The 27,609-nt window shown below is 60.3% G+C and overlaps 5 protein-coding genes and 1 long non-coding RNA gene across 17 annotated transcripts; 2 read left to right on the top strand and 4 right to left on the bottom strand.

Annotated features, from left to right (window-relative positions):
• Window positions 1-305: 305 nt before the first annotated feature.
• CNKSR1 (connector enhancer of kinase suppressor of Ras 1) lies at window positions 306-6,971 on the bottom strand. 7 transcript variants are annotated; one of them, XM_088067316.1, is made up of 21 exons: window positions 6,917-6,971; window positions 6,500-6,657; window positions 6,017-6,207; window positions 5,865-5,949; window positions 5,683-5,724; window positions 5,306-5,605; window positions 5,165-5,224; window positions 4,733-4,801; window positions 4,328-4,447; window positions 4,080-4,165; window positions 3,490-3,623; window positions 3,248-3,408; window positions 3,039-3,063; window positions 2,777-2,949; window positions 2,617-2,690; window positions 2,162-2,233; window positions 1,994-2,067; window positions 1,725-1,789; window positions 1,544-1,646; window positions 880-1,061; window positions 306-797 (listed from the first exon to the last, which is right to left on the bottom strand). In XM_088067316.1, exons 1-21 carry the CDS (start codon window positions 6,966-6,968, stop codon window positions 594-596), a joined length of 2,430 nt encoding a protein of 809 aa, XP_087923442.1. In that variant the 5' UTR covers window positions 6,969-6,971; the 3' UTR covers window positions 306-593. The 7 variants fall into 7 exon arrangements, with proteins under 7 accessions (XP_087923442.1, XP_087923440.1, XP_087923446.1 ...); XM_088067314.1 differs by having other exon boundaries at window positions 4,328-4,801; XM_088067320.1 differs by lacking the exon at window positions 6,917-6,971 and having other exon boundaries at window positions 4,733-4,784; window positions 6,500-6,621.
• On the top strand, window positions 627-8,761 carry LOC148182542 (uncharacterized). The gene is made up of 3 exons (XR_015774582.1): window positions 627-741; window positions 7,348-7,704; window positions 8,018-8,761. It is a non-coding gene; the product is annotated as an uncharacterized LOC148182542 (long non-coding RNA).
• A 472-nt stretch (window positions 8,762-9,233) lies between these two features.
• On the bottom strand, window positions 9,234-10,463 carry ZNF593 (zinc finger protein 593). The gene is made up of 3 exons (XM_005529689.3): window positions 10,246-10,463; window positions 9,809-9,871; window positions 9,234-9,692 (listed from the first exon to the last, which is right to left on the bottom strand). Exons 1-3 carry the CDS (start codon window positions 10,440-10,442, stop codon window positions 9,551-9,553), a joined length of 402 nt encoding a protein of 133 aa, XP_005529746.1. The 5' UTR covers window positions 10,443-10,463; the 3' UTR covers window positions 9,234-9,550.
• A 657-nt stretch (window positions 10,464-11,120) lies between these two features.
• Window positions 11,121-12,031, top strand: C27H1orf232 (chromosome 27 C1orf232 homolog). The gene is made up of 4 exons (XM_088067352.1): window positions 11,121-11,207; window positions 11,297-11,383; window positions 11,466-11,563; window positions 11,773-12,031. The coding sequence occupies exons 1-4, from the start codon at window positions 11,121-11,123 to the stop codon at window positions 12,029-12,031; spliced, it is 531 nt and encodes a 176-aa protein (XP_087923478.1).
• Window positions 12,032-12,288: 257 nt separating this feature from the next.
• On the bottom strand, window positions 12,289-14,730 carry FAM110D (family with sequence similarity 110 member D). 2 transcript variants are annotated; one of them, XM_088067350.1, is made up of 3 exons: window positions 14,595-14,705; window positions 13,613-13,923; window positions 12,289-13,393 (listed from the first exon to the last, which is right to left on the bottom strand). In XM_088067350.1, exons 2-3 carry the CDS (start codon window positions 13,811-13,813, stop codon window positions 12,767-12,769), a joined length of 828 nt encoding a protein of 275 aa, XP_087923476.1. In that variant the 5' UTR covers window positions 13,814-13,923; window positions 14,595-14,705; the 3' UTR covers window positions 12,289-12,766. The 2 variants fall into 2 exon arrangements, with proteins under 2 accessions (XP_087923476.1, XP_087923477.1); XM_088067351.1 differs by having other exon boundaries at window positions 12,289-13,923; window positions 14,595-14,730.
• A 3,568-nt stretch (window positions 14,731-18,298) lies between these two features.
• Window positions 18,299-26,247, bottom strand: PDIK1L (PDLIM1 interacting kinase 1 like). 5 transcript variants are annotated; one of them, XM_005529690.3, is made up of 3 exons: window positions 26,197-26,247; window positions 23,985-24,286; window positions 18,299-21,345 (listed from the first exon to the last, which is right to left on the bottom strand). In XM_005529690.3, exons 2-3 carry the CDS (start codon window positions 24,267-24,269, stop codon window positions 20,605-20,607), a joined length of 1,026 nt encoding a protein of 341 aa, XP_005529747.1. In that variant the 5' UTR covers window positions 24,270-24,286; window positions 26,197-26,247; the 3' UTR covers window positions 18,299-20,604. The 5 variants fall into 5 exon arrangements, with proteins under 5 accessions (XP_005529747.1, XP_087923471.1, XP_087923473.1 ...); XM_088067345.1 differs by having other exon boundaries at window positions 23,985-25,382; window positions 26,197-26,246; XM_088067347.1 differs by having other exon boundaries at window positions 23,985-24,616; window positions 26,197-26,235.
• Window positions 26,248-27,609: the final 1,362 nt, after the last annotated feature.

The raw sequence follows: 27,609 nt of genomic DNA, 5'->3' as shown, positions 1-27,609 counted from the left end.
ACAACAGGACAAGAGCAAACGGCCTCGAGTTGCACCAGGGGAGGGTGAAGTTGGACGGCAGGACGAATTTCTTCACGGAAAAGGTGGTCAAGCACTGGCACAGGCTGCCCGGGGCAGTGGTTGAGTCACCATCCCTGGGAGTGTTCATAAACATGTGCATGTGGCACTTAGGGATGCGGCTTAGTGGTGAACGCGGCAGTACCGCCTTTACAGCTGGACTCGATGATCTTGGAGGTCTCTTCCAGCCTAAACAATTCCATGATTTGACGATTTCAGCGCCAAGAAAAAACCACGGCACGACCAGGCCCTGTCACCACATTTATTTACAGCAGAAGAGCCCGTGTCCGGGCCGGCTGGCAGCACCACAGCGGGGGCACGTTCCCCAGGAAAATCCGCCCCTTTCCAACCTGCAGCCAAGGCAAGGCGAGCTGGGAAAAATTAAGACTTCCACAGAGGCCACTTCCCCTGTGGGATGGCCCCTGTGGGGGCTGAGCCTTCCAAAATGTGCTCAGGCCCCCCAGCACAGAGCACCCGCCGTGCTCCCATGCTCCAAGTCTTGTGGGCACCGACCCACACCAGGTCCTGGCGGGATGTCAGGGCTCAGCTGCCTCTTCATGCGGGCTCTGCTGGTCTCCAGCATCCCCCTGGTCGTGGCCCTGGCCTTGCTGCCCTGCCCAGCCCTCCCTCAGCTCCCGGTACAGCTCCTGGTGCTCCTCCTTCCAGCGCCTGAACGTGTCCGAGGTGAGCGCGGCCTCTCCCAGCAGCTGCTCCAGGGCCTGCAGCTCCGCCAGCTTCGCCTACCCGGAGCAATGCACGTTTTGGGGGGACACCCATGGGCAGGGGAGCATTGGGGGTGCTTGGGGGGCTGCGGGGTCCCACCTTGAGCGTGCTCTGCAGGGCCCGCACGGCGTGCACCCTCTCGTTGATGTGCGGGTTCTTGTTGCGCCGCAGGAAGGACTTTCGGCACTGCTCCTGCGTCAGGAAGCGCTGCTGCCCCATGAGGGACAGCCCGCCCTGCCTCAGGCACCGCATCAGGCTCTCCAGATCCTCCCCAGCGGGCTCTGGGCAAGGAGAAGGGGCACTGGAGCAGGAGGGCAGCCCCGAGACCCTGCAGGGCTCCCCTGTGCATGATCCTGCCTTGAAGGGGTGGCTGGGGTTGGAAGGGACCTTAAAGATTATCTGTTCCACCCCTGCCATGGACAGGGACACCTTCCACTATCCCAGGCTGCTCCAAGCTCCATCCAGCCTGGCCTTGGACACTTCCAGGGATCCAGGGGCAGCCACAACTGCTCTGGGCACCCTGTGCTGGGCCTCACCACTCACACAGGGAAGATCATTCTTCTAATGTCCACTCTAAACATACTCTTTTTAGTTTAAATCCATTCCCCCTTGCCCTGTCACTCTGTGCCCTCATAAAAAAATCCCTCTCCATCTTTCCTGTAGGCTCCCTTCATCCTGTCCCAACACACAACTCGAGCTACCCCCCAGCACACCACAGGCAAAATGGACACAAGGTGACAGGGTGTCCCCCCCCAGCACCTACCCATGGGGGAGCAGGGCCGGGGGCTGCCCTGGGGGCTGCTGGCTGTGCTGCTGGCTGGGGAGAGCTGCGCCTTCTCTGGGGTGTTCTGCAACCTCTTCCTCAGCTGAGAGAGAGATGGGGAAGGAGGTGAGACAAGGAGCTCTGTCCCTCTGTCCCCAGAGTGTCCCCCAGGGTCACTCACCGAGTCGGATCCATGCCTGGGGGACTCATCATCGGGATCCTCAGCTTCTGTCTCACTGTAGCAGTCTGGAGGCCATGGGAGAAGACAGAAATTCCCTCCCAGGGCTGAGAATCATCCCAGCCACCCCTCAGGGAGCGTTTGTCACGTTCCCCCAAATCATGGGCCAAGCTCCCAGCGGTCCCACACCGGGGCTGTGGCACCAGGCACCACTACCCCATGGGGACCCCCTCCCACCGACCCCAGCCCCCACCCCAGCATGGCCCCATTACCTTCCTCCTTGTCTGGGACTGCCTGGTGGGCCAGTGTGTACTTTGTTTTGGCTGTTACCAGGCGACTGACCCACCTGGGGAGGGAAAGGATGGACAGAGCAGCGGGAGGAGGGTCCTGGCCAGCCCAGGGTGGTGGGGCCAGTGCTGATCATCGGCTCCCTTACTCACATGCTCAGGTCAGCCAAGGTTTCAGCAGCAAATACAAAGGGCTTGTATGTCTGGTGGCACAGCTGGAACACACTGAGGACAAGGGGGTGGCTGCTGTGGTGACACAGAGCCAGCCCCAAGCCCCCTCCAGCCTCCCTAGCACTGCAGCCCCGCATCCCAACCCAGCTCCAGATCAGCCTCATCCCAGATAACACCAGGAACAGTGCTGGCCTTGCTCAGAGTGTGGGCACAGCAAGGTGCCAGGCCTGTGGGGATCTCATCAGCCCCACAGAAACCCCAGCAGGCCTGTGGGGATCTCATCAGCCCCACAGAAACCCCAGCAGGCCTGTGGGGATCTCATCAGCCCCATGGGGACATGCAGTGGTTCTCATCACTCATCAGCACGTGGCCTTAGGACAGCATCTCCCCCTCTCCCACCACCAGCTGGGGGTGAAAGTGAGACAGACCCCACTCACTATTTCTTCTTCTGCTCCCTCGTGCTCTCCAGGTTGTAGGTGGCCACGTTGATGAGTCCCGCAGCCCTCTCATCCTGCGGGGTCAGGGACAGCCGTGTCCGGCACCACCCCAGGAAATCCCGGCTGCCCAGGTGGGGGGGTACCCAGTGCCCCCACTCACGTTGGGGTGGTTGTACCAGTAGAGCGTGTGGCCCTTGAGCACAAACCAGCACCGCTTCCACTTCTGGGCCATGAAGCCCACGTGGTCCTTCTTCTTGAGGAGCCACCCATCGCAGTCCACCCGGCCCAGGTCCCGGCACGAGACCCGGCGGCGGCTTAGCCTGGTCGCCACTCCTGCGCCACAGCCTTGGGGGTGTCAGGGGAGGGAAGGGGAGGCAGAGCCCCCCCGGGACAGCCCCCAGCCCTGCCAGGGCTCTGCTCACCTTTTGGTCTCGTGCGGGGGCTGCCCTGGGAGGGGAAACAGAGATGGGATCTAAGTGACAGTGCAGGGGGTGAGGGCAGGGCAGTGTTTGCTGAGCAGCAAACACAGCCCTTAGGGACCCCTGTAGGGACCCCCCAATTCACCCACACAGTGCAGGGGGTCAGAGGGGAACCTCTGACACCCCCCCAGCGTGTCCCCCCCAGCTCTCACCTCCCCAGGGAGCTGGCTGGGCTCTGCTCCCCCAGCCCCCGTGCTGGGGGCTGCCCTGGGGCTCAGCTCTGTGGCACAGGGTTCAGTGGCAGCAGGGGTGCTCGGGGGGGTGTCCAGGGCGGTTCCCAGGGTGCTGCCACTGTCCCACACCTCTGCAGCACCTGTGAACAGAGAGCAGGGCTGCAGCCTCCTATTCTGGGGGGAACTGCTCCATCCCCGGACACCCTCTGCTCCCATCCTACCCTGTCCAGACAGTCCCCGCAGCTCCTCCACAGCTGCCCCGGGCAGCCTCAGATCCCGCTTGTCCTCTTCCTGCTCCTCGTCAGTGACGGGATCCGGGGCAGAGTCTGGTCCCGAGTCCAAGTCGGCTGCAACGCTGGGAGGAAAAAGGGACCCCTGAGCCCCAAACTTCCCTGAGCGCTGCCAGGGTCCCTGATCAACCTCGGGCTGGGGCACCCGCGGCGCTCCCTGCCCCGGGAATGGGGCTGCAGGGGACGTGGTGCCAGAGCTCCGGCTCCGTTCCACCGGCCTCCCCAGCTCGGCTCCTGCCCGTGCTGCCTCTGGCTCTCTCCGCACGCCTTTCCATTCCGGGATGGGAGAAGGGTCATGCCTAAATATAGTTCCAACCCACTAAAACGTTACCAAGTGAATGAATTACTAACCCCCCCTGGTTTTCATTCCTTAAGACTGCTGGCAGCTTGCTGGGCTGCTCAAGGCAGCTGCTGCACTGCTGGCACCTCTCCCCCTAGAAAAGGGCTGGGAAGGATGGATGTACCCAAACATCTCCTTGATGGCCAGACTGAGGGTGTCAGGGTGTCGGGATGGGGCTCACCTGGAGGTCAAGGACACGGGGCTGCCCGGGCTCTCGCTGCTCCTGGTGCCAGGGGAATCTGCAGCATCCAAAAATGCTCCTGGGGGCTGTGGATGGAGTGTCAGTGCCAGCCCCATCCCACCACGGACCCCAGAGCTTTAGGAATCTCCAGTGTGATGGGAGATACCCAGCTCTGAGCATCTCTGCCTGCTTCCCAGCACAGCCCAGTGCGGCACTGGTGCTGGACTGGGACCACTGGGATCACTCACCTGCTGCCTGGGAGAGGGGGGTGAGCCGGGCAGGTCGAGGGGGATCTTTTTCAGCACCAAAGTCACCCTGTTCCCCTTCTCCAGCAGCTTCCTCGCCAGGTTGACAGGTGTCCAACCCACCTGCAAATCCTGGGTGAGCTGTGGGCCACTGCCCCGGCCCCACGCACGCTTCATCCCCCAAACCTGCCCCAGCCACAGATCCCACATCCCCCAAATCCTCCTGGCAATGGCTCCTGTGTCCCCCAGACCTTTCCCAACCACAGCTCCTGCTTTTTGCTGCTCATAACTCCTGCATCCCCCCACCTCAGCCCCAGTACTCCCCGAGCCCTCCCAGCCCTGCAGCTCTGTCCACGTGCTCCCTGCCAAATGCAGCAGCAGCCTCGAGCCCCTGTGCCCCTGACTCACCACGACCTGCTCGTTGACCTGCACGATCTCATCTCCGGGCAGGACGTGGCCCCTGTGGGCAGCCAGAGCCTGGGTAGAGGTGGGTGACAGTGGGGTGCCCAGTCCTGGGTTCTCTCCCTCCCTTCCTCCCAAGCTAACCCCACTCAGGACCTCTCCCTCAGGAAGAACCAAGGGGTTCAGGTTAATTAACCATTAACCCGACTTTGCCCAGCAGTGGGATCGGGGTGCAGAGGGGGCTCCCCCATGCCCAGGCTGTGCTCACTCATGGGATGAGTTACACAGGCTCAGCCACAGGCCCTGCTCTGGGGCAGGGGAAGGCAGATTAGGGCCCTAAGAGGTTCTCGGGATCCCATGGATGGGGCTGTTCCCCACAGGGCACAAAAGGGGGTGACTGAGGGGCAGGGGGTGACAGGAGGGCAGCCCCTCACTCACCTCTGAGGTGGTTGCAGACACGAAGTGCAGGCAGGAGCTGGTGGAGGTGATCTCAAAGCCCTGGGGGGGCCAAGATGGGGGTTTGAGCAGGGGGCTGGGGGTCCCGAGGCAGAGGGGGGCACTGGGGTGGAGGGGACTCACCAGTCGGGTGGTGAGGAGCGGCTGGGGGCTCCCCACAAGATCAGAGGGTGGTGTTGGGGTGTCAGGGGATCCTGGGGGGCTGCTCCATTGGCTGGGGGGCAGCGTTGGCGTGTCAGGGGATGTTGGGGGGCTCTGCCACAGGCCAAGGGGCTGTGTTGGGGTGCTGGGGGACATCGGGGGGCTGCCCTGTGGGCTGGGGGGCAGCGCCAGCCCCACACGCTGCAGCACAGCCCTGCGGTCCAGCAGCGCCGGGGGGCTGCAGCCCACGATGCTCTCACAGATGCCCACGATGTGCTGGCACTGCGGGTGACAGCGGGGCGTGAGGGGAGCCCTGGCAGCCCCCCGGGCCTGCCACCCCCTCCTCACCCAGCACTCACAATCTGCAGGATCCCGCTGCTCCTCTCGGCCACAGGAAGGTCCTGGGGGACAAGACGTGGGGATGAGCATGATGGGACGGCTCCATCCCAGCTGGGGGGACCCCCCTGCACCCCAGCTTTTCCCCCACCTCCAGCCATCGGAGCTCTGGGGGTCAGGAGAGCAGCCAGCCCTGGGCACTCACCGCCTGCAGCATCTCTGCCAGCTGGGCACAGAGCAGGATGATGTCCCGGCTGGCCGAAAAGTCATTGAGGGTGGAGAAGAGGTACCTGGGGGAAGAGAGAGTTGAGCCCCCGGAGTGGGGGGCACCCAGGGGTACCCTCAGCTGCCCCAGACCTGTTGAGCCAGGAGAAGAGTTCCTTGGCAGCCCCGACCAGGTCGATGACTCGGGCCAGGAGGGTGAGGGAAGGCGGCTGGGGGGCATCCCCTGCTGACAGCCCCCCCTGCACCAGGCTCTGGATGCCCTGCGCCAGCTCCTGCAGCCTCTCCGTCAGTGTCCGCAAGCTGGTGCTCGCCAGCCCTGTGTCCTGGGGGGGACAGGGATGCCAGGGGATGGATGGGTGGTCTCCACATCCACACCCAGCCCACGGTGCCCCCATGTCTTTCCCTCTGTCCAGCTCACGGTCTCCTCAGAACCCCTCTCCAGTGAGTCCAGGGTGCTCCTGTGTCCCCACCTCCATCCAGTGCAAGGTGACCCCATCTGCCCCCTTCTACCCAGCCCAGGGTGATCCCACATCCTCCTCCTTCAGCCCAGGGAACGTCCCCCTGCTCCTCCCTTCCTCCCTGGGATCCCGCAGCCCCCGGGATGCCGGCACTCACCAGGTTACGGAGCTGCTCCACGGCTTCCAGCAGCAGCTCCTGGTGTCCCAAGGGCCACACGCCCAGTGCCTCCAGGACCTCCGCGTCCAGCCCCAGCAGGTCAGGCCCCGATAGCCCCCAGGCCTCGAAGGGGTACCCCTGCACCGCCGCGTCCAGCCCTGCCACAGATCAGTCCCCCCGCCAGTGTCCCCGCTGGCTCCTGGCCGGGTGACCCCAGGGGTGTTCCCTGGCTGATGGGAGGCTCCTCTCCACGCAACGAGCTCACCCGGCCTCAACCCGAACGGTGGGAACGGCCAGACCCCTTCCCTCTCCCCCCAAGCCATCCAGGGAATGCCCCTCCCAGGGAGGAGAGGAGGGACGGGAAGTTCTGCCAGCCCCAGCCGCATGTCCCCAAGAGCCCGAGACCCTGGGTCTCACCTCGGAGCCAGGCGGCCGCCTGCGCGGGGCCCCAGGAGCGCACGGGCTCCATGGCGGCGGCGGGCGCGGCTCTCACCTGCGCCGGGCGCGGCTCCCACCTGCGCCGGCAGCCGCAGCCCCATTGGCGCTCCCGGGTGCCGCTCAGCGCCGAGCCCGCCTGCCCGGGACCGGCCCGTGGGGCGAGGCTCCGGTGAGTCACAGCCCGGACGGTGACACACGGCCGCTGGAACCCCCGGGAAATGACGGCCGGTGTCACCCCCCAGCCGCTTCACGTACCACTTGTGGCACCGGTGGGAGACCCCCAGGTGCCCCGTGGGTGCAAAGTTAGGCCACACAGACCCTCCAGAAGAACCTGAGGGGAGCCTTTGCTGAGCCCCGGAGTTTTTGGGGTGTCACCCCCCGCCCAAAGCGTAACTCACACCTCTTTGCAGGTGGGGAAACTGAGGCAGCCCCGTACAGGCCTGCAGAGGGATTCGCCCACGGTTCAGCCCAGCCCTTCAGCCCCCCCCAAACCCAGTCTGGGCTGGCCCAGGCCCCCCCGCCCGGCGTGTCCGCTCCGGGGAGCAGCGGGCGCTGATCGCGGCTGACAGCTGCTGCTCCGCGCCCGCCCGGTGCCTGCGCCCTGCCCGAGGGGCCGCCGACACTCTCGGAGCCCCTCGCCGTGCTCCGGGGCTCGGGGGGTGCCAGCCCCGCTGCTGCCGCCCCACGGAGCCCGACCCCGCTCTCCCGGTCACGCCATGATCATCCGCCCCCGACGCCTGACCCCGGGGTACTTCCGTCTGCTCCAGGTAAGGGGGAGCAGGGCTGGGGGAGCCCCTGGGGAGCCCCGGGATGCTGCCCACGCTGCCCACCGGGCCTGCTGGCCTCGGGAGCCGTTCCCGGCTGTATCCCAGCCCCGCGTTAGCAGCGACCGTGCTGCCGGTGGGGGCCCGCAAGTGCTGCACGGGGCACCCTAAAACCTCCCCGAGATGCCCAGAGGGGCACAAAGCTGCTCCCCTTGCCTTTACACCACCCAGTGCGATGGGGACATTCAGGGCATGGCCCCAGGACCCTGTCCCGGTGGGGTTTGGGCTACTCCAGTGCTCCCCTCTGTCCCCACAGATGCAGCTGGCAGCGGGACGTGGGGATGAGCCGGGGGGGCGGCTGCTGACCCCCCTGGCCCTGCTGCTGGCGGCCGCCGGACTCTGCCTGTCCCTCTACAGCGCCCGGAGAATGGCTGACCCCGCCAAGGCCCCCCCGGAGCCGTGAGGAGGGGGCCGGGGGGCCGTGGGGACAGTCCCCGGGGTGGTGTTGGGGTCCCCCTCCACCCGCCTGCCCCCGCCCGAGCGGAGCTGCGGCCGCTTTCCAGCTGAGCTGCGCCACATCCAGCCCTTCCCACCAGGCCTGGGCACGCGATGGAAGCCCAGGGGATGGGGGACGCGCCTGTCCCCGCCTGCCCCCGCTTTGGGATGGAGAACGGAGGAGCCGCTTCCAGCTCCGGAGCTGCCGGCTGAGCCCCTGCCCGAGCCACGCGGGGACACCGGGATCCGGACACACAGAGAGGCGGCAGAGCCGGGAGCTGCATCCATCTCCATCCCCCACGGAAGCAGAGGGGCCTGGGGACCACAGAGCCCCCCTGTCCCCATGGGAACGCGCTGTGGCTGCGGCCCCGCAGGAATGAGGCCAGCGCCATTAGGTACCGGGCAGGGGGACACGGCCGTGACGCGTCCCCTGGGCAGGCACATCCCGCTGGGATGGCGCTGGGATGGCGGCTGCAGAGCTCCAGCCCCCGAAGAACTGCTCCTCTCCATCCCCCGGGGCCGGGGGGGGGAAATCCGGGCAGGCTGCGTGGAAATAAACCCTTCCCTACCCAGCACAGCTGTGTCACTGCTCTGTCTTCTGTTCCCAGCACGTTCCCAGTCCCCAGCTTGGCAGGAGGGACGAATCGGGGACACCCACTCGGCAGGAATTTGGTGGCATTGTCACTCAATGTCCCCTAAGGGACACCAGGCAGGGAGGCTGAGCACACTGTGCAGCCCCAGCCCTCCAGGAGCATGTAATCACAGAAGTTGAGTTTTTTGGGGACTGGAGCCTCAAAGTGTCCTCACCAAGAGGACACCAGCACTCTCAAGGCCCAAGGTCACTTGAGCTCATATTCCCCATAAAAAAGCTGCCTGGGAACTCCCTGTGTGGAGAGCAGAGGGAATTTTACCACCCTGCCGGGTGAGAGCTCTGGGATGAGGCTCCTAGCACGGACCTTTGGGTAATGGGGAAGAGCTGATGTGTCCCCCCACCCCTTGGGGGGACTGTCACACTCATATTCAATGCTGCCACACCGTTAGTTGACATATTTTATTTTACATATTTTAATGGGTGCATCACTGACCCAAGGACAGAGCAGAAACTGCTCCAAAAGCAGACAGACAAGTGTGCAGTCCCAGCAGCACTCAGAGAACAAGCAGCTTGTCCCTTTGTGGAGAGGAAGGACACTCGGTGAGGGCACCCAGGGTCTTGCTGGCTCCTTCTCCTCATTAGTGCCCTGGCCAGGGAGGAGCAGGGTGGTTTTGGCTGGCGCTGCTGGGACTTTTCTCACAAAGCTGAGCACAAAGACGTCCTTACAGAGCCACTCGGGCTCTCAGTCCCCTGTCCCTGCCCTCAGCTGGATGCCTCCATCTCGGTGACCTCCTCGAGGGGCTGGGTCTGCACCTCCACCTTCTTCGGGGGGATGTAGGAGCCCATCCCGGCGGCACGTTCAGCCTCCTCCTGCGTGTACGGAGCCTCGCGCAGCTGCTTCAGCCTGGGGGGCGCAGAGGGGATGAAGCTTCCACCTGCTCCTCTGAGCAGGACTGGCCCAGAACTGCCCCTGCCAGCCCCCTCACCCTGGGAAATTTGGGGGGCTGCCCCCCCCCTCACCTCTTCTTGTGCACCTTGGATCTGAAGTGCTCCTTCATGCTGTTCAGGTCCACAAAGTAGCGCCTGGGGTAGGAAAGGACGGGGGTCAGGGGGACCCCGAGACTGAAGGAGGGCTGGGGAGGGTCCCAGGGCAACCCTGCACGGGCCTGCGGTCACCCCGAGAGCAGGACACGCTCCTCACAAGGCTCAGGGACAAGATACTCCCACAGAGCTCCGAGCCCCCTCGCCAGGGACCACCCCGGGACCAGGGCCAGCCCCTCCCAGGGGACAGGGACCCCCAGGACCTGAGCACGCCTCTCCCAGAGGAGCTCCCCAGGATCCGAACGACCCCATCCCAGCGGCCAGGGACCCCCGGGACCAGGGCAAGGCCATCCCGTGGTTGGAGCCCTCCCCCGGGACCCCCGGGACCCCCGGGACCCCCCCGCCGCCGCACGCACGCGCAGTGCAGGCAGTAGAACTGGGCACAGCCCGGCAGGTCGGGGTCGATCTCCTGCCGCAGCAGCCGCGCGGCGTTCTCGGGCTTCAGGTCCGCGTGGATCTCGTCCAGGTCGCGCCGGCGCCGCTTCGTCTTCAGCTGCCGGGCGAGCGAGTGCGCCCGGTGCGCTCCGGTGCGGCGCCCGTTCCGCGGCGACATGGCGGCCGCACGCCGCGCCGCGCCCGCACTGCGCATGCGCGGGGGCTGCGGGGGCCACGCCCACACCGCCACACGCCCCGCCCACAAATCGCATAGCCACGCCCACATCACAGCACGCCATGCCCACAAATCGCATAGCCACGCCCACCCCTTAAGCCACGCCCATGTCCAAACAGGCCCCGCCCCCCCGGCGGGGGCCCCCGGGCGGTCCCCGCGCCCCCCGCGCCCCCGGTGCCACCGTCCCCGCCTTACCGCCGTGCTCCCCCCGTGTCCCCGCGCTCCCCGTGCTGCCCCGGTCACCGCTGCCATGAGCCGGGCAGGCTCAGCGCGCCGCGTCCCGCCGCTGATCGTGTTTCGTCCGTGATTAATTATAAATGGGGACACGCGGCGGGGGGAGCGCGGGGCTCCGGCGCCTCTTCTGCACCGTGGCGGGGGTGTCCCAGCCCTGGGGGTCCCAAATGGGCGAGGGGCACCGGGGGGCTGGGGCGGGGGGGTCGGGATGGGTTTTGGGGGTGCCCAGAGGAGCCGCCCCCGCGCTGCCCCCGGCTCAGCCCGGACTCAGATTCCTTTTGTGCGGTGCAAGTGGCCGCTGAAACTTTAATGAAGCCACCGGATCGCCGGCTCGCCCGTTCCGCCCGCCCCGCTGCCCGCGGCTCCGGCCCCGCTGAGCCCCTCGCCATGGCCCAGGGCTTCTGGCGGCTCTACAAGGCCAAAGTGCTGCAGAGCCTGGGGGGGCCGCGGCCGGACGGGGCCCTGCAGGACGAGGTAGGGTGGGGGATCCCCAAAATGGGCTGGCCGACCTCCCTGCCCTCCCCCTGCCCGCACCCCTGCCCTCACCGGGGGCTTCGTTGCAGGGAGACCCCCCCGAGCTGATGGAGACGGCCGAGCCCCCCGCGCTGATGGAGGAGGGAGCCAGCCCCGTGTCCCAGCTGGCCAGGAAGGTGAGGAGGGGGCTGGGGCAGCGGGGCCGGGGGTCACTGGGAGCCGGAGCTCCGCGGTGACCCCGGCGCTGCCTCCCCGCAGGTGCAGGGGGTGGGTGCCCGGGGCTGGCGGACGCTTTCATCCTTCTTCAGCCGCGAGGACGAGCACCAGCTGCTCGGCCCGGAGCCCTGCCCAGACCAGTAAGTTGCAGCTCGCTGGGGAGGGGACCCCCAGAACCCGGATCCAACCCCTGGGAGCTGCCGAGCCCCCAGACCCCCCCCCCCAGCGCATCACCCGCATCCCCCTGCCCGGGCTGCACCCGGGGGCCGAGCCGGCGTGCAGGGGGGGCACGGTGGGCTTGGGGGAGAGGGTCCCTGCAGCGACATTTCCGTCCCCGCTCTCTCCGCAGCCCTCTGGCCACTGAGCCGTCCGAGATGCCCCACACCGAGAAGGCGCCTGGATTTTGGGATCTCTTTGCCACCAAGTGGCAGCAGGCGTCGGGGCCGGACAAGGGGGTGCCCCCCCCGGAGCCGGGTGAGAGCCCTGGGGAGCCGCCGGGTGACGACGGCAGCGACCTGCGGGAGCCAGAGGAAGGGGCCTTCCACTGGGGCTTCCTGGCTGGCAAACTGGCCGAAATCCGGAATAAAACCGCCCCCAAGGGCAACTAGAGGAGGATGAACCAGCCGGACTCACCAAAAGTTATTTGCGGCCCCGCATTGCAGCGCCCCGCCCATGGCCGAGGGCTCTGCCGTGGGTTTGGGGGTCGCATCTGCACTCAAGACCCCGAAGGTGCCGCTTTCCCCTGGGCTCTGCCTGCTTTCCTTGCCCTCACACCCCCAACAGCCCCACGGCCCCCAAGGGTGGGGAGGTGGAGCTGCACCCCCAGCCCCGGCGCATCCCCCCACAACCACACGCACTGCCAGGCTAGAAAAAAAACCCAAATGGATTTATTGAGGGCAGCTCCGGCCGCAGCAGCCCCTGTTCTGGGGAGGAGGGGGCCGTGGGGTGGGCACTGCCCACGGCAGGGGGCTCGGGCTCTGCCCACTCCCCAGCCTGCAGCTGGAGCAGGACATGGGCGATGGGCGGGGGCTGCAGGCTCATCCCACCCTCCTGGGCTGGGGACAGGGAGAATGGAGAAGATGGGGGACAGCAGGGGGACAGCAGCCTGCCTGCCCCGAGACCATGGAGAGACTCACCCGGGGGTGCCCCTTCCTCATCTGCCCCTCGGGTGCCCCCACCACACTCAGCCTGGGGACCTGGTGGTTCTCCCAGCCTGCAGCATCCCCGCGGCATCAGGGCCACGGGTGCCACCAGCCCATCGGCCACATCCAGCGAGGGCGGGGGGCCACGACCATCCAGCGGGAGCCACGCGGGTGTCCTCGTCCCGGCCAGGCTGTCCCCGCTCACACCGTGGACTCCTTGGCAGCCGCCCAGGCTCTCTGGCAGCCGTAGAGCCACTTGATGACTCGGGCGTTGCGCTCCACCACGGAGACGGCGGAGCCCAGCCGGGCGTCCGGCTCCTCCTCGCCCGGCCCCGCGTCCCCCTCGCTGCCCCCCGAGGCCCGGCCGGGCCCGGACTCGCAGGAGCCGGGGGGCCGGGCCGAGGCGCTGTCCCAGCCCGCCGGCCCGAAGCGCTCCCGGCCCAGCAGCTCCACCAGCGCCCGGTCCAGCCCGCAGTAGTTGAAGATGCGCTCCTGCTCCGACAGCGGCAGCGACACGCGCAGAGCCAGCGGCTCCTTCCCGGGGGCGCCGGGGGGCTGCTCGGCGGCGGGAGATGGGGGATGGCAGGAGACGGGGAAGATGTCACCGTTGTCACCGCCGCTGCCGCCTCCCGGTGTCCGCGCCTCGTCCTTTTCCGCCGGCGCCCACAGCATCGGGGTCTCGGGGCTCTGGGGGGCTCTGGGTCCCTCGCCCAGCGCCCTGGCGGGGGGCGAGCTGGGGGGCCTGTCTCTGAGGGGTCCCTGGAAGAGGCGCCGCACCAGCCCGGAGCCCTTGGTGTTCTCCTTGTCCCCGGCCAGGCAGTCCCGTTTCTGCCGGTAGATGACGAGCGAGTCGGGTCTCAGCAGGCGCCGGCTGCCGCTGCGGCGCGACACGGGGGACTGCGGGCACGGCAGCTTGCGGGACCCGTCCCGGCTCAGCTCCGAGCCCGGGCACAGCTCGCTGCACTGCTGCCGGCCCAGCCGGCGCCGCCCGTGGGGGGACAGCCGGGGCGAGCCCCGCAGCGCCGGCTCCTGCCTCCTGTTGATCACCTGCTGGGACTTGACGTACTTGGCCTTGTCGGCCTCCAGCCGCTCCACGGCGCTGGGTCTCCGGCCCCCGCTGCCCCCCGACCCCTGCGGGCACTCGGGGCCCCGACTCAGCCAGGCCAGGGGGGAGCCGCGGCCGGGGGCCACGAGGCGCAGGTTGCTGGAGGCGCAGACGGCGAGAGTGGGGCTGCCCAAGGGCACCATCGCCCCGGAACGGCGCTGCTGATCTCTCTGTGCCCTTCGGAGTGGCCGGGCAGCTCTGCTGCGGCCGCTGGGGAGGTTCCTGAAGCTTCGCTCGGCTCCCGGATTCAGCCCTGGGAGGAGAGAGGAGAGGCAGGGTCAGCCCCGAGGGTGCGGCAGTGAGGAGGAGGAGGAGGAGGATGGAGCTGGAGCAGAGCTGAGGGTCCCCACACGGGCAGCGAGTCCTGCCAGCCCAGGCAGGAACAGGCCCCGGGCAGGAAGGGAGAAGCGCCGAGCATCCGCCGGCTTCACTCGCATCCCAGGAGCGGCTTCCAACAGGAAAAAATACCGGAGCCGCCGCCTTGTCTTCCCGAGCGGCAGAACAGTGCTCAGGAGAGCTGGCGAGCTGCCCCACGGATGTGGGGTCCCCGAGCCGTGCCCCACACAGCCGGGCTGGGCTGGAAGATTCTCCCTTTCTCCGTGTGCGGAGGGCAGGGAACCAGCCCTGGGTGACAGCAGGGACACGGGGCTGGGCAGAGCAGAGATAACGGGAGGAAACATCCCGGGAAATCTCTGCCACGGTGCTCCAGACGCCGCCCACGGGCTCCACACCGCACCCGCCCCGGAGTGCGTCCGGGAAAACTGAGGCACGCGGTGTGTCTCTCCCTGTGCTCCCGAGGGATGAGCACGAGTTGCCCAGGCTGGGACTGCCCGTGCCGCGGGGCCCTCACCCTCCCCAGCCCAGCCCCGCGCCAGGACCTGTGCTAGGACCTGTGCCAGGCAGCTGGGGGATGCTCTCACTCACCTGAGCCCACGCAGGGGTGGGATGCGGGGATGGGATGCGGGGATGGGATGCGGGGATGGGATGCGGGGATGGGATGCGGGGATACTCCAGTCCCACGCAGCTCCTGCCCCTCCGGCTGCCGCGGCAAACTGAGCCCAGAGCCAGGAGCAGCCTCATATAGAGGATGAGGAAGAGGAAGAGCCACCCATTAACCCCTGCCAGCCCAGCACCGCCGGCAGGAGCCCACCCCGTGCCGGCCCTGCCAGCGTGACCCCCCTGCACAGCATTAACCCCTCATCCTGCAGCTCTAGCTCACCTCTGCCAGCTCCCCTTCCCACGGGAGCCCGGCCGGGATTTCGGGATCTGCAGCAGAGAATTTCTCCTCCGAGTCTCTCTGTCCCCGGCACAGGGCGGGTGAGGAACGGGGCAGGGAAACCGCGTCCACAGCAGCAGCTTCTCCTTCTACACCCACCGCAGGGTGCTGGGGGCAGCTCCGGAGCAGGAGCCCTCCACAATCCCCCTCCCCAGGATCCTGGCCAGGCAGGAAAGGAGGGAAGGTTCTTCTGGCACCTTCCCCGGTGGCGGTGAAAGGGTCAAAGCCAGCCCCGAGCCGGCCGGTTCCTGCCTCTTCCCCCCGGGAAAGGCTGTAAATCGCAGGAAGCCACAATGAGCTGGAGCTTGCCCAAGGGTTATTTTTATCACTGCCCTCTTCCCTTCCCGAGGACCGAGCGCTCCCTCAGGGACAATCCCGGTCCCCTCCATCCCCAGCTCCATCCCGGGGGGCCGCGAACGTGGCACCGGAGCCGAGGGGGAAGGACCGGCTGCACCCCGAGCTCCCGGAGCCCCGGAGAGGGGCAGAGGAAGCCCCCGGTGCTGCCCAGGGAGCCACCAGCCCCTGCACCCCTCTGGATGGAGAGCTGGGGCACAGCCCTGCCCGGGCTGACCGAAGGGACTGAGGAGGCTCCAGAAGGGACAAAGCCACGGCATTCGGCCCCAGATCCCGGGCTGAGAGGGGACCTGTCCCTGAGCACTTGTGTCCCCACCCCAGTTCCTTCCTGAGGAGCTGCTGCTCCAGAGCCGGTGCCGGGAATGGGGCCCGGGGCTGTTTCCAGCACCTTCCCGGCCGATGGCAGCGGGGCAGGAAGGGCTCGGGGCCAGGATGAAAATGTGCTGACGAAAATGGGGGCTAAAATGGAAGCTGGGCAGGATGAGAGGGGCCAGACTGGAAAAAAAATCCCAGTGACAGCAAGGGAGGGACAGACCAGCTCTCTAATGAACCTGGAGAGGAGCAGAGCAGACAACACTTGGGCTTTGTGTGCAGGATGTGGCTGCACTGGAACAAATCTGGTGGAAGACAGGGAATAGGATCGGGCCAAGTGATGGAGAAACCCTTGGCAGCTCCGGGATCTGCCTCTGGATTCCCTCATGGACCTTAATTTTAACACCATTTTAACAGGCAACATGAATCACTGCTCATTAGGAAGTGTTTTATTTTCCAGGCTGTTCTGGTAAAGCCATGAGTAAGAGAAATCACCTTTTCCTGGTTCCTATGGGATGCTCTTCCCAAAAGCCTGGCCCAGTGGTTGCCCTCCTTGGGGCACCTGCCAGGCACTTGCTGTTGAACTGGAATATTTGGACAAGGCAGATTCCTGTTGGGATATAAGAAGGATGATTTGAGGGGCCCCTCCTGGTATCAAATTCCCAGGCAGCTCCTGCTTTTCCTGGTGGTGGGGGTTTTGTCCCTGTGATTTCTAGGAAGGGATTGATCCCATTTTCAGCCTCCTGTGGATGCACCAGGGGGGTTTTTGGAGTCATGTGGGTGCTCAGAGTGCCTTGGTTTTATTTAAGGTTACTCAGAGCTCTCAGTGCTCTTCTGTGGGGCTGGAAGGGAGCACAGAGCTGGACAAACAAAACAACCCTGGGTGAAACCGAGCCACAGCTGGGGCAGGCATAGAAACTTCCAGAGTGAGAAAAGGCAGAGAAGGTCCCCAAAGCCACGAGTCCCAGATCCTCCTCCCACAGCATTTTCCTCTCCTGATGACGCTGCTCCTACAGCTCCAGGTGACCAGAAGCCACCGTGTCCCGCTGAGTTCTCTCCAGATGCGTTTCTCCTTTGGAAAAATCATTTCAAAAATCACTCAGGTGCAGCCGGGAGTGCAGCACCTGCTGCCCCAGTGGCTGCTTTAATCCCCACCCCACAGCAGCTCCTCTGACCTGAGCTCCATGAAGCGCTGGAGCGCTGCCCAGGGGAGCTGGGGAGGAGCCAGGGCAGCGCTTTCCTTCGGGAGAGGGCAGGGCTGGAAGGCTTGTTAGACAGGTTTAAAAATACCAAGGGTTCAAACGGGCACGAATAAATGTGAAAGCAGCACCTAACCCCAGGCAGGCACCCGTGTGCTGCTGCAAGTCCCAGCTGGAGCAGCCGGGCCCGGGAGAGGCTCCCGTGGATGTTCCAAGCCCCAAAAAGGGCTCCAAGCTCACGGCAGTGCTGGGACCACAGGGACAGACGGGGACAGAAGGAGCTGCTGGGCTTGAGGGAAGCATAACCAGGGTCAGGATGACCTGAACCCGCTGCTGCTGTAAAGGATTTTAGGTTGCATCTGGTTCCATCCCAACCCTGAGAGCAAAGGAGCCTCTGACACGGACAAGAACAGCCCAGGCTGGGGCTCCTCTTCCAGCCGTGGTGCCCAGCCCATCCTTGGGGCACTTGACACCTCCCTGCTCCTAAAAATGGGGTTTCAGATTCCCCCAAAACCCTTCCAGAGCTCCTGAGCAGCACCTGCAGCAGCTCAGGCTGGTATTCCCACTATCCTGCTTCAGAACGAGAACACAGCCGAGGTTGGGCTCTCCCAGCCCAGATGGGCTTAATTATATCCAATATAATATAATTATATCCAATTTCTGCACCAGGGCTGCAGAATTCCCCACCCTCCCTCTGGGCTAAATATATTTGAAGTACAGTATATATATATATTATAAATATATATGTATGTGTATATATAGGTTTATTTTTCGTCATTTTGTGGGGAAGGAATTCAACTTGTGTCTGTATTTAAAATCACCACACTTAGAACTAATCCAGAAGTGGGACTTACTCCTTTACTCCCTAAAAAAATGAATCTAAATCCAAACTGAACTGACTTAAGCACAAGGTCCCTGCCAGGTGGGAATGTGCCCACTCCAGGTGGGAATGTGCCCGCTCCAGGTGGGAATGTGCCCGCTCCAGGTGGGAATGTGCCCACTCCAGGTGGGAATGTGCCCGCTCCAGGTGGGAATGTGCCCACTCCAGGTGGGAATGTGCCCACTCCAGGTGGGAATGTGCCCACTCCAGGTGGGAATGTGCCCACTCCAGGTGGGAATGTGCCCACTCCAGGTGGGAATGTGCCCACTCCAGGTGGGAATGTGCCCGTTCCAGGTGGGAATGTGCCCACTCCAGGTGGGAATGTGCCCACTCCAGGTGGGAATCTGCCCCTCCCTGGCACCAGGAATCCACAGGGCTGGGCTCAGGTTTCTTGTGGGTGCAAGAAATTCCAAGAGAAACTCATTTGCAGCATTCCCAGCTCCCCGTGTCCAGAGCAGTGCTAATTAAAACATGCAAATGAGGGCTACACTTTCCTGTCATGGATTAATAATGATGTTGCCTCACCTCTGCAGCAGGACGCTGTCCCTGGAGGGCAGCACTGACACGGCACTGACTGAAAGCACTTCCCCATAAAAAGTCCCAAAACTTCATGGAAATTCAAGATTTTATTTCAAAAACAGTCATGAACTTAATAAATTACACAATAATTTTCCTCATTATAAATTCTCCATAAAATATATTTTACAGTTTTTAAAGAAAAACATGGAAAAAAGGAAAAAAAAAAAAATCTTTCCCAAGTGCTGAGAAGTGTCTTGACTTCGTGTCACGCTGGTGAACGACCCCGCAGCTGCTACAACAACTTGATTTGTTTTCTCAAAACAAAGACCTCAGACAACAACAACAACAACAAAAAATCAAAGAGAACACAGAGCTCGAGGACTAGCAGTGTCACCCAACAGCGAGGATAAGCACCATGAGAGGGATTTCAGGTACCCCCAACCTATAAAGTGGCAATCAGTGCAAAGAAACACTTTGGGAGTCAAAAAAAAACCCCAAAACTTCCCTGTGCCAGTCCCTCAGTGGAACCCTGCAGAGGGACTCGGGGGGTTCCCAGAGCACCTCGGAGGGGAGCAGCGCTGCTCTGCTTGTGATTTTGGGGTGGGTGAGAGAGGGGAACGCTCACCCCCCTCATTTTTAAAAAGCTCCCGAGTTTAATGTGAATTGTAAACCCCTTTTTTTCAAGTTTTTCTCACCCTGCTGAGATGGGAGAACTGGGAGGCAGAGTTGGCACCAGCGAAGTGTGTTTGTCTGAGGATCACTCCCTAAAACAATGAAGTTAAAGAAAAGTAACAAGAATTAAAAGAGACAGCCACCAGCTCACACAGCACCAGGTAAGAACCACCTGTAAAGCCTCAGAAGTTGAGTGGAATCAGAATCCTTTGCTTTTGGAAAAACAAAAATCGTGTTTTGTTTATTTGCACTCAAAGAATTAAACACTGAGTGCCCAGAACTGCTGTCCCAGCACTAAGAGGGAACAGTATTCACAAAGCAAATTATACAAGGAAATACTTAAAGCCATTCTCAGGCAAGATTTGGGTGGGGGAAATAATTAAATTGATTTTTTTTTAAAGAAAACTGGCCTTTTCTGTAGCTTTAAAGGCAATTTCAAGACTCTGCTTTTTTCCCAAAAGGTCAAACTGAATGGAAAAGGTCGGTCCTGCACCCAGAACAAAATGTTGTGCTGCTCCAAAGAGCTGCTGTCAGCCCTGCAGTGTTCAGGTGGCCTCAGTGAAACCTCTCCCAACCTCAATCTGCAGCCAGAGCTGGGGATAAGCAGCTTCCAGCTGCTCCAAACCCCCCCTTCCTCCCATCTGTGCTTTTGAATAAGCATCACTTCTTTAAAAGGAGGAGAAATTAAAGAAAATCAAGCCAGGCTGCCACCTTTGACAGAGCTGTCACTGAGCTTTCTCCCAGCTCTGACACCAGGTGTGACAGGGCCACCTCTGTCCCCTCGTCCCCACTGCATTTGGGGCAGTGCCAGGGAGGAAAGGCCCAGTGACTATTGGGATTATTAGCTGGATCCACTCAGTGGGAAAACTGTGCTGCCACCACATTTTGAAGGATTTCAAGAATATGCTGCTGGATTCCCTCATCTGTGTTTCCATAAAGTGAGGGCAAGGAATTCTGCTGGGATAACTCCTCAAGGTGCTATGGGATTATGGACACCAGGGCAGAGAGCATGTTGAGAAAAGGCAGATTAATTGATTAAAAAAAAAAGCAAAATCAAATGATCAATGATCCAGGCCCTCTGCCAGCACCTGACTGTACATTTTTAATTTGACTCCCTCAGTGATGAGCTCATTAAGCTCTAAGTGCTAAGATCAGCCACATTAGCACTTTGAAAGCAGCTGATCCCCTTGCATTGCTTTTTTTGTTTTGTTCTGTTTACAAAGTCAAGTCTTTGAAATTAGATAACAAAAATAAATAATAAAGTCATTCAGGCCTGGGGAAGAAGGAGCTTTTCTCACTCACCTTCTTCACCCAGATTTCTAGCAGACCCCAATCATCCAGACCCACAGCAAATAATTTAAGTGCCACACACTCCCAGTCACTCATATACATAAATATATACACAGATTACATTACAAAGCCTCAAGATTTGCACTGCCAGCATGCAAATCTTTTTTTTTTTTTTTTTTTTTCCATGAGAGTTCCTAATACTGACATAGGAAACTGGAATGTGTGAGGCACTCCGTGACAGAGTGCTGGAAATCAAGTAGTGTTGGCTCTCTCAACATCCCCCTGCCAGCGCACACCAAGGAACAGCCTCAGGTCTCACTCTGGGATTTCACACGGTGGCCAGCTCAGCATTCCCGTGGGGAATCTCCAGTTGGGTGAAAAGTTCCCCCTGCAGGTGAGCTCGGGCTCTGCCTGCAGCTGTCACCGAGCCCCTCACGTGTCCCAGCTGCTGTCCTTGAAGGCGATGTTGACCAGTCTGAGCTCCAGCTCGAAGGCGTCCGGCCGGTCCTGCGGGTTGGCCGCCAGCATCTCCTTGATCAGCTGCTTCATGCGAGCGTTCATGGACTTCTTCTTCACGGGGATGAGCAGCTCCATCTTGGGGTTCTCCAGCAGCGCCTCGCCCACGGGCACGATGGCCGTGCCCTGCTTCACGTAACTGCCCAGCAGCTCCTTCTTGGTCTCGGTGTCGATGAAGGTGATCCTCTCCAGCATGGCCCAGATGATGATGCCCAGGGCGAAGATGTCAGCCTTGGCCGTGTAGTGGCCCTCCCACACCTCGGGGGCCATGTAGAAGTCGGTGCCGCAGGCGGTGGACAGGAAACACTTGTTGACGTTGACCGGCTCCTCGGGGTTCTGCCCCGAGGCCGAGCACACCTTGCTGAGCCCAAAATCCGCCACTTTGAGGGTGGGCTCGGGGTCGCTGGCGTCCGCCCTGCCCTGGGAGATGAGGATGTTGTCGGGTTTGAGGTCCCGATGGATGATCTGGTTTTTGTGCAGGAAGGCCAGGGCGCTGCTGAGCTGCAGCATGAAGCTGGTGTTGGTCCTGCGGTTGGGCTTGCGGGACAGCAGGTACTCGTTCATGTCTCCTCCGTCACAGAAATCCATCACAAACCACAGGTAATAAGCACTTTTGGGGTCAAAGGCTATTTCTCCTTTTAATGAGGTTTCTACAAGCTGCAACGAGGAAAAGGAATGTCGTAACTACCTGGTGGGCATGAGAAGGAAAGGATACGATGGAATAATGCATGGAATCAGGATCTCCATGGAGAGGGGAAATGTGGGTTAGTTACACAGAAGGAATTCTTCCCTGTGGGGCTGGTGAGGCCCCAGCACAGGCTGTCCCTGGATCCCTGCAAGTGTCCAAGGCCAGGCTGGAGCAGCCTGGGATAGAGGAAGGTGTCCCTGCCCATGAGAATGAGATGGGGTTTAAGGTCCCTCCCAACCCAGACCATTCTAGGAGTGTTTGACCCTCCTCTCAACAATCCAGAGAGCAAGACACTGCAACGGGGGAAAGAAAACATTATGCAAATGTTTTTAAGAGAAAAAAAAATAAAAAAAAATCACAATATATTTGCTTATCTTCACTCGTGTGGAGCATATCAAGCTCAGGCTCCTGCCCAGAAGCAGAGCTCAACTCTGATAACAGAATTTTTAAAGATACCCAGTGGCCATTGCCCTGCCATCTGTCCCAGCTGGACAGTGTCCCACCCCGACAAAGCCTGTCCCACCCACTTTGCCAACAGCTTTTTGGGATAAACAAAGTCTCACAAGTAACTCCACGCAGCTGAGCTTATCCATGAGAGATTTTTAAAGCCTGGTCTCCATTCCTGACACATTAATTAATACCAGCAAGTTAACACAGGATCCCTGAACTCAGGAGAACACTGATCTGCAGGCACAGCTGAGCACAGAACACCCTTCCCACCGTCATTATCCACATGGTATTTTCAGGAACACAAGTTGAACAGCCAGTTCTTACAGCTGCTTCACACAGAAAGCAAAGTAAAACCTGCAATCACTTTTACTAATCCTGTTGACGAGTTGTGTCATTACAACATTTGCCTCTTCAGCTCCTCTGAGGTGGCTCTGGAAGGAAAGTCCTGCAATTATTTAACCAATGGATGCTAAATCAAACTGGCTTTCAAAAATTAAGGGGTGTGTTAATACCTAGAGAGGCATTCTGAAATGCTTTCATAAAGTGACCTTTTCAAGAAAAAAACCCCAGTAATTTACAGCTATCTTCCCAGACCAATTTAAACAGTAAATCTATTTTAGAGCTAAAAAATGCCTTATTTAGGGTTTGAAGGGTGAGATTAAGGTATCTCAGGAGAGCAGGGAGCCTCCTCTGCCAAGAGGGCACCAACAGGAGTCACGGGAGCTGCACTTGCAGATGTTGTGAGAGTACAACACAATCCACCCCCTCACATGTGTGACAGTGGCAAAGCACCAGCACACAAGGCTGACTCAGGACTCAAACTCTACAGATTTGCTTCAGCTGGCACTGAGAATCTGCCCCAGAGCCCTTCAGAGGTGGGTGACAGCCCCTCCTCAGCCTCCTCACACACAGCAGCAGCTCAGCTCTGTAAATTCACCTGGGAGAGGCCGAGCCAAGCGAGGTCTGACTGTCCTCAAAGTGATAAAGTGCTACAAAGTGACCCCTCAGTCAGCTCAGCTCTGCCCTTTGCTCTTCTCCCTGGAGCAGCCAAACAATCCGTGCTGTTTGCCCCTGGCAGGGGCCAGATCCCTGTGCCAGCTGATCCCCAGCACCACCATCCCAGCCAGAGCTGGAAGCTCTTCCCCACCTTGCAGCTCCACCCCGGGGCCTCTGAAGCTCCTCCCTGCACATCTGCCCTCCAGCAGAGTGGCAGCTCCACTGAAACCAGGAAGGTAAGCTCTGACTTCTCCCCCATGAGCTGGCCGGTATTATTTTAGCCTAATCCTTCCATGAAAACACGTCAGGAACAGCTCCCAAGCCAGAGGGAGTTGGCAAAGCTGAGAATCCTGGTTCTCAGGCTCAGACAGGGCTGTTCACCAACAAAGGGTCCAAGCAGACAGCAGGAATGACAATGAAAACTGAAATAATGAGAGCTGACTAGGGATAGCACAGCAAACACTGAGCAGGCTGCTGGCTTTTTAAACCAGAAACACAAATTTCTGCCCAGGGGTGATTTATACTTGGGGCTGCTTCTTGACAAGGGAATTAATTAGATTGCCTTTCAATGTCTTTCCAGAGCTACTTATTCTTCAAACACACACATCTTCAAACTTAAAGGACACTTTCAGAGCGGTATGTATTCCCTTAATTATACCTTTACCACTCTTTGAAGAGATTAATGGTTATTTATTAAAACATAAAACCAGCTCATGATGTGCTACCAATTGATTCTTGTTTCTGAAAGAATTTTAAGTGTTGGCTTCCAAGACACTGATTTCCTCTTCCAAGGACACCCAGGATGGAATTCCTCCAAGCTCTGTCCCAGGACAGGAGCGCTCTTTAATCTGCAGCTGCCAAGAACTCCACAGCCTGCACCTCCCCTGGGCTTCACCTGCAGGGCTTCCTCAAATTATCAAAGCAGATTTGCATTAAATACAAATTCTGGAGTCTTTTAGAGCAGCACAGCTTCAAACCCAAGATCCAGGTGATTGTTCCTTTTTTTTTTTTTTTAATAAAGATCTCTGTTAAATTCTGGCTGTCAGCAAAGCAAACAATCCCCTGGCCTAACTGAGCACAGCTCAAACCCTGCCCCACCTCCTTCCCCCCAGCTCCACATCGTCACCGATTCCTTCCACCCCGTTCCCTCGGCCTCGTGTACCTGTAAATACAGGGAGGAACTGGAGCCATGGGACATCTTCTGCACCATGCCATCTTTCTGCAAGATGCACTCCTCCAGGTGAATGACGTTGGGGTGCTGGCTCTTGATACTGCTAAGGGCCCAGAACTCGCGCAGAGCCAGTTCCACGTTCTCGGGAGCGTGGCACCGGATCTTTTTCACGGCCACGCGGGCACAGGTCCTCCTGACGACCGCTTCGTACACCACACCATAACTGCCACGACCAACCTCCCGAATTAGATCGTACTTAGGCTGGCTACTCACCATCTTCAAGAGCAAAGGTTCTGGGGAAGGGGGAAAAACCCACAGAACTAAAACTTAGGCACAGGAACCGGGCTGTATTTTACCCCCTAGGGGCTGGCGTGGCGGCGCTGGGCCTGCCCAGACCCCGCCGTTAACGGGGGTTCAGTGCTAGAACATTCCAGAAGCGCCTCCATAAACCTGCACCTGTTGCCACAGACCAGGTGAAAGTGAAATTACATCTTTTCGTTAAGATTTCCAACACAGCCCGGCGTGTTCAAGGTGGCAACAATTCAGACCTAGACTGGTATGGTGCCGAGACAGGACTATCGAGAACGCTCCTGCTCCTCTCCCTCAGTGTCTTCCGTGAGCATCTGCAGGAATAACAGGAGGGTGTCATGCTCCCCATCCAGCCTGGAGAGCACGGGAGGTCCCAGCTGAAGCCCCTGGTTGGGCAGTAACAGGTTTTAATTAACTGCCTTTTTGTGGAGGTGACTGCAGGAGCAAATGTTTCTGTTATAATTACGTTGTTTTACTTGGAGAAGAGAAAGCTTCAATCGCTCTGGGTTTATTTTTTGAGGTGACTGATTTTTCACCAAGCCTCCTCCGCATGAGGAATCTACAGCTATGAAAGGTTAAAAAGGATAACTGATTGCAGAAGTTTGCACCCAGCATCTAACTTTCACTTTTGCTCAACAGAGCAAGGACAAAAGTTAAGTTATTGCTCTGAAAGTAAAACAAGAGAGACACACAGACACACACAAAAAAAAAAAAAAAAAGAAGGAAAAAAAAAAAAGCCACCAAACCCTGCTGCAGATTTATGACCCTCCCTGCACGCTGCCCTACGAGATTACGAACCAAACACCAGCACCACCTTCACACAACCAAACCAAAACGGGACACTGACTAGAGACAGCAATAAATTAAAATAAAAAATTAAAAGCTTGACTAGCCAAGGATCACTGGTCAAACAGAACGAAACGCAAAACCAAAAGTAAATAAATAAATAAAATCACACTGATAGATGAGAACTACAATAGCTTTAAGCCAGCCAGTGATAAAGGAAATTCTCTTTATGTCAGGCAATAAGGACCACATTGAAACAGCCTGTTATTAGTAGGAAGATTTCAAGTATTTCCACTACTTTAGGCAATTTTTTTTTTTAAGGAAAAAAAAGGAAAAAAAAAAGAAAAAGAGAGAGAAAAAAGGTATCATCAGTCTCAGGCAATGCTACAGAGATATTTTAACCTTTCAGCAAAGCTGTGTGATGGGCACTTGCAGTAAGGTTTTGAACCCAGATGTGAGGTGTGTGATAAACGCATTAGCAGGAGAATCCCTCCCGGGCTGGGCCGAGGCTGCACCTGTGGCAGGGCTGCAGCTCCGGCTCAGAGCCTCAACACAGATCCCATGGGCCAACAAGGGCAGGAGCTGCAATTTCCCCAGCGGCCAAACAACTCCGGGGGCAAACGCTGCGCTGCGTTCCTCAAACACGGGCACAGCGGGTTCCAAGCGGGCACAAAAGGTGTTCCCGTGCCGGGAGCTGCCACCGCGCCGAGCGCCGGGGGCTGCCCGAGGGCCGCGGGGCCCGGCCGGGCGGACACCGGCCCGGGGCCGCCGCTCGCTCCTACGGGCCCGGGCAGCGCCGCCCGCCGCGTTAACGGCGGCAATTATGGAGTAATAAAAATATAGAAATCATATGGATAATATAAATGCACCCCTCCTGCTCGGGGCAGCCGCAGCAGGCCCCCACCTGCGGTTGTGAAGGGAAGCACCGGCGCACCGCTCGCCTCACAGGGGACGATGCTGGCCCGCTGGGCCCTGCCCGCCACAGCGGGTATTGAGCCCCCCCACTCAGAGCTGCAGCGCGGATCCCGCCCCGCTACAACCCCCCCGGGGGCCGGGGAGGATGGGGAGCCGCCCCCGGGCCGAGCCGGGCCGGGAGAAGCCGCGTTACCTCAGCGCCGCCGCCGCCGCCGCCCGGCCGCCATCTTAGGGCTGCGCTCCGCCCGCCCGCCTCCCTCAGCCGCGGCCACGCCCACTCCGGGCACGGCGGGCTGTGATTGGTCAGATGAGGCGGAGGGGCGGGGCCAGCGCGGTGGGCGTTTAATGACAATAATTAATCAATTAATCGCCGAAATTTCTGTTTATTAATTAGGAAGGAATTGTTGCCTGTGGGGGTGGGGAGGCCCTGGTACAGGGTGCCCAAGAAGCTGTGGCTGCCCCTGGATCCCTGGCAGTGGCTGGACAGGGCTGGGAGCAGCCTGGGACAGTGGAATGTGTCCCTGCCATGGCAGGGGTGGCACTGGAGGGGATTTAATGTCCTTCCAAAACAATTCTGGGACTCTGTGAGTTATTGCTTGGCTTCCAGAAAAAATCAGTACGGCCCCTGTGGCCCTCGGTTGTGCTCTGGCTGTGTACGACAGTGATACAAGAGCTGTCGCCCCTCTCTGTTCCCTATTCTGTGCCATGGTCCCCTTTCCCGTGCAGGCTGGGGGGCTGGAAGTGTCCCCATGCCCAGGAGCTGGGCTCCTGTCACAGCCCTGCTGTCTCCTCAACCACTGCAGAGCCACCACAGGGACATTTTGGGAGAAGCCAGGGCCACCTCCTGCTCAGAGCCCTGCGAAGACCAAGCAGAGGGAGGTTCATTTCCGTAGTGGGCTCTCCAGGGTTAATTGGGCAGGATCCCGGGGGTGATTAGTGCCCTGGGTCCTGCCTAAGCTGTCCCAAGCCAATTAGGGGCCAACGAGCCCCTTGTGGGTTGGGAAAGCTGCTTAGGGCATTACAACCCCTCCGTTCCTGTGAATCCCCTTAATGGAGTCCAGAAGCAATTAGTTAATCAATGTCACCCAGGGCAGGGCCAGGTCGTGTCTGGGTCCGGGCAGGGTCCGACCCTCGTGCTGCCCTCCCGGGTGCCCAGCCAGCCCTGTCCTCCTGCCAGCGCCTCGCTGGCAGAGCCCCAAGTGCCGGGACGGGAACGATTTTGCAAGATGTGCCTGGCGGGTCCCGGCACGGTCACTCGCTCCACACGTGAGGCAGGGCGGAAGGAGCCCCAGAACAGCTGTGGGGACAGGAGGGGGTCAGTGCACCCCGAGACCGTGTGCTGTACACCTGTGCATCCATTTATCCATGTACCTGTGCATCCATTTATCCATACACCTGTGCATCCATTTATCCATACACCTGTGCATCCATTTATCCATACACCTGTGCATCCATTTATCCCTGTACCTGTGCATCCATTTATCCATACACCTGTGCATCCATTTATCCCTGTACCTGTGCATCCATTTATCCATACACCTGTGCATCCATTTATCCCTGTACCTGTGCACCCATTTATCCCTGTACCTGTGCATCCATTTATCCA

This window comes from Pseudopodoces humilis, chromosome 27 (assembly GCF_049639895.1).
Source record: "Pseudopodoces humilis isolate 2021_Gansu_Grassland_sample_001 chromosome 27, ASM4963989v1, whole genome shotgun sequence".
NCBI classification, from domain to species: Eukaryota; Metazoa; Chordata; class Aves; order Passeriformes; family Paridae; genus Pseudopodoces; species Pseudopodoces humilis.
The sequence above is the reverse complement of the archived record's forward strand: the minus strand, read 5'-3'. Positions and strand labels throughout refer to the sequence as shown.

Coding starts and splice junctions, on each gene's coding strand:
- ZNF593 (XM_005529689.3), bottom strand. CDS start 10,442: ATGTCGCCGCGGAACGGGCGCCGCACCGGAGCGCACCGGGCGCACTCG. Junction 9,872..10,245: donor TTCTACTGCCTGCACTGCGC/GTGCGTGCGGCG, acceptor TTCCTACCCCAG/GCGCTACTTTGTGGACCTGA. Junction 9,693..9,808: donor TCCAAGGTGCACAAGAAGAG/GTGAGGGGGGGG, acceptor TGCGCCCCCCAG/GCTGAAGCAGCTGCGCGAGG.
- PDIK1L (XM_005529690.3), bottom strand. CDS start 24,269: ATGGTGAGTAGCCAGCCTAAGTACGATCTAATTCGGGAGGTTGGTCGT. Junction 21,346..23,984: donor GTTCCTCCCTGTATTTACAG/GTACACGAGGCC, acceptor TCCTCGTTGCAG/CTTGTAGAAACCTCATTAAA.
- CNKSR1 (XM_088067314.1), bottom strand. CDS start 6,968: ATGGAGCCCGTGCGCTCCTGGGGCCCCGCGCAGGCGGCCGCCTGGCTC. Junction 4,802..5,164: donor TGTCTGCAACCACCTCAGAG/GTGAGTGAGGGG, acceptor ACCTCTACCCAG/GCTCTGGCTGCCCACAGGGG. Junction 3,409..3,489: donor GCGGGGACTGTCTGGACAGG/GTAGGATGGGAG, acceptor CTCTGTTCACAG/GTGCTGCAGAGGTGTGGGAC.
- FAM110D (XM_088067351.1), bottom strand. CDS start 13,813: ATGGTGCCCTTGGGCAGCCCCACTCTCGCCGTCTGCGCCTCCAGCAAC.
- C27H1orf232 (XM_088067352.1), top strand. CDS start 11,121: ATGGCCCAGGGCTTCTGGCGGCTCTACAAGGCCAAAGTGCTGCAGAGC. Junction 11,208..11,296: donor ACGGGGCCCTGCAGGACGAG/GTAGGGTGGGGG, acceptor GCTTCGTTGCAG/GGAGACCCCCCCGAGCTGAT. Junction 11,384..11,465: donor TGTCCCAGCTGGCCAGGAAG/GTGAGGAGGGGG, acceptor GCCTCCCCGCAG/GTGCAGGGGGTGGGTGCCCG.